Here is a 9,982-nt window from a genome sequence, read left to right as displayed (position 1 = left end):
GGACATATTTGAAACTCGGACTTGGGGGGGGGCAAGGGCAACATATGTAACCTAAACATCTGTACCCCCACAATATGCTGAAATTAAAAAAAAAAAAAGATATTCCACGTACTTAGAAACCAAAAGTGAGTGGTTATAGCTATACTTTCATCAGGTAAAACAGACTTTGTGACAAAAACAGTAAAAAGAGACAAAGAAGGTCACTATATAATAATGAAGGGATCAACTCAGCAAGAGTATATAACAATTGTAAATATATATGTACCCAATACTAGAGCAGTCAGATATATAAAGCAAATATTTTTAGATCTAAAGGAAGAGATAGACTTAAGTACAGTAATAGAGTCTTCAACACCCCACTCTCTGCACTAGACATGTCATCTAGACTGTCAAAGATACACTGAATTTAAACTGCACTTTAGACCAAATGGACCTAACAGATTTGTACAGAACGTTTTATCCAACAGCTACAAAATACACATTCTTCTCATCAGCACACGAAACATTCTCCAGGATAGACCATATGTTGGGCCACAAACAAGTCTCAACGAATTTTAAAAAATTGAAATCCTATCAAGTATCTTCTTAGACCACAATGAAATAAAACTAAAAATCAATAACAAGAACAACTTTGGAAACTGTACAGATACATGGTAATTAAACAGCATGCTCCTGAATGATCAATGCATCAATGAAGAAATTAAGGAAATCAAAAAATTTCTTGAAACAAACGAAAATTGAAATACAACATACCAAAATCCATAGGATACAGCAAAAGCAGTATTAAGAGGGCAGTTTATAGCAATAAACACCTACATAAAAAAGGTAGAAAGATTTCAAATAAATAATCTTATGTTGCACCTCAAAAAACTAGAAAAGAATAAACCGAAACAAAAATTAGTAGAGGGAAATAAATAATAAAGATCAGAGCAGAACTAAGTGAAATATAGACTAAAAAATAATACAAAGGATCAGTGGAATGAAAAGCTAGTTTTTAAAAAATGTAAACAAAATTAAGAAACCACTGGCTAGACTAACGAAGAAAATAAGAAAGTAGATCCAAATAAAATCAGAAATAAAAAAGGAGACATCACAATTGATACCACAGAAACACAAAAGATCATCAGAGACTGTTATGAACAAATATATGCTAACAAACTGGAAAACCTAGAGGAAATGGATAAATTTCTGGACACATATCACCTGCCAAGATTCAATGAGGAAGAAATAGAAAACCTGAACAGACAAATAATGAGTCATGAGATTGAATCAGTAATAAAAAGTCTCCCAACAAAGAAAAGCTCAGGATCAGATGGCTTCACTGATAAATTCTACCAAGTCTATAAACAAGAACAGACACTAATTTTCCTCAAACTATTCCAGAAATTGAAGAGCAGGGAATTCTCCCTAACTCATTCTATGAGGCCAGTATTACCCTGATACCAAAGCCAGAAGAAGACACAACAAAAAATAAAACAACAAGTAAATATCCCTGATGAACATAAATGCAAAAAAACCTTAACAAAATACTAGCAAACCAAATCCAACAGAACATCAAAAAGATAATACACCAGGATCAAGTGGGATTTATCCCAAGGATACAAGGATGGGTCAACATATGCAAATCAATAAACGAGATACATCACATTAACAGAATGAAGGACAAAAACAGTATTATCTCAAGAAACTCAGGAAGAGCATTTTATAAAATTCAACATCTTTTCATGATAAAAACTCAACAAACTAAGCATAGAAGGAACATACCTCAACACAATAAAGGCCATATATAATAAATCCACAGCTAACATCATACTGAATGAGGAAAAGCTGAAAGCTTTTCTCTAAGAATTGGAACAAGACAAGGATACCCACTTTAACCACTCCTATTCAGCAGGGTACTGAAGTCCCAGCCAGAGCAATCAGGCAAGAGAAAGAAACAAAAGTCATCCAAATTGAAAAATAAGAAGTCAAATTGACCCTGTTTGCAGATGACATGATCTTATATTAAGAAAACCTAAAGATACCACCAACAAACTCTTAGATCTGATAAAGTCAATAAAGTTGCAGGGTAAAAAGGTAACAGGCAAAAATCAGTAGCATTTCCAAAGAGTAAAAAAGAGGGCAATCTCATTTATAATAGCTACAAAAAGTAATAAAATGCCTACAATAAATGTAACCAAGCAGGTGAAAGACCTCTACAAGAAAAACCACAAAACATTGTTGGAAGAAATTGAAGAGGACACAAACAAATGGAAAGACATCCCATGCTCATGGATCAGAAGACTATTATTAAAAAATGGCCACATGTAATCTATAGAATTAACGTAATCCTTATCAAAATACCAATGTCATTTTTCATAGAAATATTAAAAAACAATCCTAAAATTTATATGGAACCAAGGAAGTGCCTGAATAGCCAAAGCAATTCTGAGCAAAAAGAACAAAGCTGGAGGCATCATACTATTAGGTTATTAAGTATGAAATGTCTGATTTCCTTAGGTACTAAGTTTGACAGTTGGTATCTCTGACATTTCACTTCGACACTGCTTGTTTTATTTTTATTGTGAAGGTACATTCTCACTCTTTCAAATGCATGGTTTGGCTTGTGATTATCTTTCAAATTTTTTTTAGAGAAATTTTTGTGAAACCATAGAGAAGTCAAAAATTCAAGTTATTTTCAAATATGAGTTCCCTCTTATAACCAACACAGTGCAGACAGCTCAAAATATTAACGAAGTGTTTGGGAAGGATGTAGCTAATGAATGCACAGTATGTCGATGGTTTGAAAAGTTCCATTCTGTTGATTTTAATCCTGAAAATGAACCATGTGGGTGACCTGAGACCAAGGTGGGTAACGATGAGCTGAAAGCTGTAGTGGAAGCCAATTCATCTCAACCTACGCGTGAATTAGCAGCAAGGTCTGACGTTACTATTCCAACAAGATTGGGCCATTTGAAACAAATGGGCAAGGTAAAGAAGCTGAATAGATGGGTACTGCATGAATTAAACAAGCGTCAGAAGAGAAAGCTTCTTGAAGCTTGTCTTTCTTTGCTGTCATGATATAAAAGTGAACAATTTTTACACTCTATTGTTATGTGTGACAAAAAACGGATTCTTTTTCAGAATCTCAAGCATTCAGCACAATGACTGGATAAACATGAAATGCTGAAACACAGTCTAAAACCGACTACTCATCAAATAAAGTTAATGGCATCTGTTTGTTGGTCCAGCGTTGGTATTAGCCACTACAGCCTCATGAAACCTGATCTGTCGATTACAGCAGATGTCTACTGCAACCAATTGGACAAAATGATCAGGACGCTTGTGATTAAGCAGCCGAGATTGGTCAATAGCGACAGGCCAATTCTCTTGCAAGACAATGCTTGACCACATGTCACACAAACAACGCTGCTCAAATTACAGCAGCTGGACTTGGAAACTCTCTCTCATCCACCGTATTCATCAGACCTTGCACCAACTGACTACCCCTTCTTCCAGGCTTTGGACCACTTCTTGCAAGGAAAAACATTCAATTCTCAACAAGCTGTGGAAAACGCCTTGCACAATTTCATCACCACTTGCTTTCCAGGCTTCTTTGCTGCTGGCATAAATAAGCTACCATTAAGATGGCAAAACTGTGGTGATAGTTCAGGCACATACTTTGATTAATTGTACTGCTTCTCATTTGAGATATAATAAACTGAACTTTTAATTTGAAATTGGACATTTCATATTTAATGACCTAAATACCTGACTTTACATTATATTACAAAGCTACAGTAACCAAAACAGCATAGTATTGGTATAAAAACAGACACATAGACCAATGGAACAGAATAAAGAACCCAGAAATAAGTCCACATATTTATAGCCAACTGATTTTTGACAAAGGCACCAAGAACATACATTAGGGAAAGGACATCTTCTTGAATAAATGATGTTAGGAAAATGGAATATCCAAATGCAGAAGAATGAAACAAGATCCCTCTCACCATATACAAAAATCAATTCAAAATGGATCAGATCTAACCATAAGTCCTGAAACTATAAAACTACTAGAAGAAAACATAGGGGAAACACTTCAGGATATTGGTCTAGGCAATGAATATATGGCTAAGACCTCAAAAGCACAGGCAACACACACAAAAAATAGACAAATGTGTCTATATTAAACTAAAAAGTATGTACAGCAAAGGAAACAATCAACAGAGTGAAAAGACATCCTGCTGAATGGGAGAAAATATTTATAAACTATTAATCTGACAAGGGACTAATATGCAGACTATAAAGGGAACTCAACAGCAAAAAACTGATTAATCCCATTAAAAAGTGGGCAAAACTTTACAGAGTATTCTGTTGGGAAACAAATACTCTCTGTAAAAATAAATTGAAGAGGCTCTTCCTGTAGAAGGGATGATGAATTATCTGAAATTAACGGTAAGGGTCTTCAGACCCTTACGCCAGAGCAGAACAGTGAGAAAAAGAGGGAAGAGCTGACACTACCAGTACCCAAAAGGAGGGAAACCCAGACCAAACATTTCCTGAATGGTAATTTCTAATTCTTGGTGAGGAGGAGTAGAAATTAACGTCAGACCCCCACTGGATAGCATGTATATTATCTCATGTTACATACAAATATACCTCCTTTAAAGAGCAAACTATATGTAATCTCATTCAATTGTGTGTGTTTGGTTATTCTCAGTTAATTTTGCTTTCTTCTTAAACTAAATTAAAGAGTACTTTTAGATATTGCCCTAGTGTAGATAAATGTATAAACTGGCTAGATGTCTCCCTTTCTCCTACAAACAAGATTCCTGTGCCCAGAATGGTAGATCAGCAGCTTTCCTAGTTCATTCCTATCTAGATTTGCAATATATTAGACTTGTACATCTCCCTTCTCTTTTAATGGAGGAGAATAATAATAGTAGCAGTAGTTAGTGGTAGTAGTTAATATTATGGAAAATTTACTAAATGCAAGGCACTGTGCTAAGCACTTTAAATGCATTATCTCACGTAATTCTCACATTATGGTTATTTTATAGATGAAGAAACTGATGCTTAGAGAGGTTAAGCATCACAGTTATTAAGAGACAAAGCCTGGATTTGAACCTATGTTTATTTGATGCCAAAGCACACATTTTTAACCACTTTTAATACTCTCAGTAACTATAATAATAACGTTAATAATACATTTAATTTTAACAACATTTCATACTTTCTAAAAAGTGCATTTAAGTGCTTCAACTCATTTTCTCAATGATTTTAGGAAAAAGATAGAATGGGCATTTTCATCTCCATGTTGTACAGATAAGATCCTGAGGCTCACGAGATTGAATGATTTGCCAAGGTTATTATCTTGTAAATCATAAATTAGGAATAAGGTAAGGTAATTAGGAATAAGGTAATAATATCCACATATTCTGATTCTAAGTTCAGTGTACCTTTCATTAAAACAAAATTTAATATAGCTAATCAATGGCTTTGTTGATTTCAGCAACGAGATAAAAAGATTCTTTAACTCCAAGGATGTTTATAATATTCATTTGAATATGTAAATAACCTCCTTTCCATCAACCATGGTGGGCAAAAACAATAGTATTAATCTAGTGTCACATTTTTCAAGATCATGTGAGGTTAACTCTGGTTTGAGTTTGCTTTTTTGGGGTACATTTCTGGTACTCAGCCTTGTCATTCAGGCACATACTTGAAACACATTTAAAGTAAATTAATACATACAAAAATATTCATTTTATATGTTAAGAGCCCCATATGGAAGAAAATAGCCATTAAACATAAGTCGGGATTTCTATACCTCCGCACTGTAGACATTTGGGCCAGATAACTTTGTTGAGGGACTGTCCTCTGAGTTTAGCAGCATCTCTACCCATCATAGTTAGTAGCACCCATTTGAGAACTAGAGAACTACTGAAATACACAAATAATTAAGTTGATAGTAAAAGTGCTAAGAAGAAATCTACCAGCGAAATGATTATTATTGACCATTATTTATTAACAAGAGGTATGACATTTTGCATTTCCTGACATAAAATTCCACTGTGAAATTTTAAAATTCTGTACTTACTTTTCGTAACTCATCAGAAATGAGAAATGGATCACAAAAAGAATCTAAACACTTAACAATATGTCCATTGTCTCGTACAATATCTTCATCATATAACCGGTTAAAAAATGACATTGAAAGCTGTGTACAAGGAACGTTTATAGCTTCAATTTTTTTTACTTCGGTTCCTGAAAAAGGATATTTTATAAAGAATAGAGATTGAAAATTAACTTAGTATTCTCAATCATTTCCAAAATAAATCACTACGCACAGATTTTAAGAAGCAACCAAATATTACATATTTTTATATATTTAAGATATATACCAGCTTACGGATTTTATTTAATTTTTATTTTGTAACTTGTTCATTTTATTAATCATTACAAGTTTATAACAAAATCTCACCATTTCAGAACTAGATGAATGTAAATTAGGAATACTTAAAAGTGAAATACGTTTTTCTGCATAGTAGAGGGTTCTTAGACCACCTTTAATGCATGGGAAAAAGCATAGGATTACTTTATATGATTTTGGATTAGTATTATGCCTAATGTCCTATAATTCATATTACAAAAATTTTAATTCATGGGTGTTTGTAAAGTCCTTGAGGGTATTTTGAAAATATTTTCTCTCCATTTAAACATTTCTCCCTTATAGCTGAGTATGCTAATAAAATAGGAAAAACTAAAAAAAAAAAAAAAAAAGTAAACATTTCTCCTTTGTGATTTCATTTACAGTACTTATTACAAAAAACAGTTTTCCAAGTCAAGGTAAATTTCAAACCAGGCCCTAATCAAGTTATCACAAGTTCAGAATTAAAGAAATTTGAAATAAGGGCCGGGCGCGGTGGCTCACGCCTGTAATCCTAGCACTCTGGGAGGCCAAGGCAGGCGGATTGTTTGAGTTCGAGATCAGCCTGAGCAAGAGCGAGACCCCGCCTCTACTAATTAGAAAGAAATTAATCAACCAACTAAAAATACATAGGAAAAATTAGTCAGGCATGGTGGCGCATGCCTATAGTCCCAGCTACTCGGGAGGCTGAGGCAGAAGGATCACTTGAGCCCAGGAGTTTGAGGTTGCTGTGAGCTAGGCTTATGCCATGGCACTCACTCTAGCCCGGCCAAAAGAGTGAGACTCTGTCTCAAAAAAAAAAAAAAAAAAATTTGAAATAATGACATTTTGTCTATTTTTCTCTTGTAGCTTTAGTTCTTTCCCCCACCCACCTTCCCCATCCCCACACTTATTTCCTGAATGTATCTTTCAGGAATGAATTTTCTGCTACTAATGGTTCTATTAAGTTATAGAAAGCCATAAAAATTAAAGTGAATATTTTTATTATTACCTCAATCACTAAATCTGTCTCTTATGTACACACACATATATATGTACTCAGATATAAGGGTAATGGTGTTCTTTTGCTCAAACTTCTAAGGAAATTGTAAATCCAGGTGTGGTGGCCCTTGGTGTGTCCCCTCCCGGATACATTTGCTGGACCTTCGACCTAAAAGCAGCTTGTGCTTAAGAGGAGTAATGCTGGCAACTGTTTGCACTTCTATTTTGGCTGTCTACTTAGAGTCATGCCAGGACCTGTTGTTCTACATTCTGATCCAGAACTAGACTAGTGTGGAGGCAAGAGAGATGCCAAAGCCAGGAAATGTATATGCCTCAGTAATTTCAAAAGCTATGCTGGTAAGAGAAGCTCCTTGTGTTGCAGAGGAAAAATCCTCCCCAGGGGATTAAAGTGAAAAGAAGATCATAGAAAATGATAGAGTAGCTCTGAGTAATGTAGAAAGACCAAACAACAAGAGCAGTGTAGAGCCTGACAGTTTCTGAAAATTGGTTGCTGGACACAGGATGAGGGACTGACATTGGGTATGACATTTTAATTAATCTGTCCCAGCTCTGATTTGGGGAGTGGCAAGAGGGTTTGGATGGCGACAAAAAGTAATTAAATTCAAATCACTTAATTTGAAATACAAATATAGCATTTGCTATAGACTGAACTGTTTGTCCTCAAAATTCATATACTGAAACTCTAACTACCAATGTGATGGTATTTGGAGATGGAGCCTTTGGAAAGTAATTAGGGTTTGATGGGAGAGGGGATCGTCATGGGGCTTCAAAATACGAATTTTGGGGATATAGTTCAGTCCACAGCATTTTACCCCAGCCCCCCAAATTCATGTTCTTCTCACATGCAAAATACATTCCATTCCAACAGCCCCCAAAGCTTTAACTCAATCTAAAATCAACTCTCATCTAAATATATAAATCAGATATGGATGAGACTTGAGGTATGATTCATCCTGAGGCAAAACTCCTCTCCAGCTGTAAACCTATGAAATCAGACAAGTTATGTGCTTCCAAAATACATTGGTGGGAGAGGCATAGGATAGTCATTTCTATTCTAAAAGGGAGAAATAGGAAATAAGGAAAGAGTGACGGATGTCAAGAAAGCCCATAACTCAGCAAGGTAAATTCCCTTAGATCTTAAATCTCAAGAATAATCTTCTTTCATTTGATACTCTGCCTTCTGGACCCACTGGAATGGAGGTCTTTCCTCAACCCAGGTGAGAGTAGAGCCCTGAAGGATTTGGGTGGCCCAACTCTCAAGGTTCCACATGGCTGACTTGGTCCCCAGGCTCTGCAGGGTTGTACTGCCTCCAAGGCTTTGGCTGGAGGCTATCTGGCCTGTTGAAATGGAGGTAGTGGCCCTGATGGCCCTGATGATCTTTGAACTGCCTTAAATAGCTCTATGGTCTGGTCCTGTAGGATATAAGAAGTCAGACAGCTTGCCTTCATCTCATCTTGTTTTTTCTGGCCCCTTTAGTTCAAAGTGACAGTGTCTTTGCTGGTAGAATTCCATCTCTATTCCTGACTTCTCTTGAAATGGGTGATTTTGTCTATGAGTTGCGCTCATGATCTCTTTACCAAATGGCTGTTTATCCATACCCTTGGTGTTTTCTTCAGAACAAGCTTTCTCATTTTTACAATATGGATAGGTTTAGAACTTTCTACATCTTCAAGTTCTGGTTCCTTTTTGATTAATGATTCTTTTTTCAGTTCATCTCCCTTTTACATTTTACTATAAGCAAGCCACTACATCAACACTTCGCTTAGAAATCTCAGCTAAATTTCCAACTTCATTGCTTGCAAGTTCTACCTTCTACCAAACACTGGAACACAGTTTGTCCATGTTCTTTGCCACTTTACGACAAAGTTCATCTTTCCTCCAGTTTCCAATAACATGTTCCTTATTTCCTTGGGAGCTCTCACCAGAATTGCCCTAACATCCATATTTCTAGCATGCACCTCAAGCCTCTACTCTTTATTCAGTTCCAAAGCCATTTCCACATTTTCAAGTATTTGTTATGGCAGCACCTCACTTCTCTGTACCGAAATCTGTATTAGGCTGCTATATTCGGCTCTGTACCAAAATCTGCTTGGGCTGCTATAACAAAATACCATAGTCTGGGTAGCTTAAACAATAGACATTTATTTCTCAAAGTTCTGGAGGCTGGGAAATCCAAGAGCAAGATGCCAGATGATTTGGTTCCTGGTGAAGGCCTTCTTTTTGGCTTGCAGAAAGCTGCCTTCTCTCTGTGTCCTCAGAGGGCAGAGTGGGCTCTGGTATTTCTTCCTCTTATTATAAGGACATTAATCCCATCATGAAGGACCCAGTGTTGGGTCCTCATTTAAACCTAATTATCTCCCAAAGGCTCTATCTTCAAATATCATCACATTGAGGAGTTAGGTCTTAAACATATGAATTTGGGGTAGAGGCACAATTCATTCCATAGTATATGTTAACTTATTATATAGGAATTTTATTAAATTATGTCTCCAGCATTTGTAAGATATGTGATGAATCACTATGACCACATACAGAAAGTTAAGAATTACATTGTTTGGCCGGGCGCA

At 35.8% G+C, this 9,982-nt stretch overlaps 1 protein-coding gene across 2 annotated transcripts in view; it reads right to left on the bottom strand.

Annotated features, from left to right (window-relative positions):
* The window catches only part of LOC105822217 (chromosome unknown open reading frame, human C11orf70), a 49,749-nt gene that overhangs the window by 21,612 nt on the left and 18,155 nt on the right, over positions 1–9,982 (bottom strand). The window contains exon 4 of one of the 2 annotated variants that reach the window (XM_012659157.1): positions 6,083–6,249. The exons of the other annotated variant lie outside the window; for it this stretch is intronic. Coding sequence (XP_012514611.1) covers positions 6,083–6,249 — 167 coding nt within the window. The remainder of the gene's footprint in view (positions 1–6,082; positions 6,250–9,982) is intronic. 2 annotated transcript variants of the gene reach the window in all.

This window comes from Propithecus coquereli, unplaced genomic scaffold, assembly GCF_000956105.1.
Source record: "Propithecus coquereli isolate 6110/MARCELLA unplaced genomic scaffold, Pcoq_1.0 Scaffold6, whole genome shotgun sequence".
NCBI lineage: Eukaryota > Metazoa > Chordata > Mammalia > Primates > Indriidae > Propithecus > Propithecus coquereli.
This window is presented reverse-complemented; position numbering and strand designations above follow the sequence as displayed.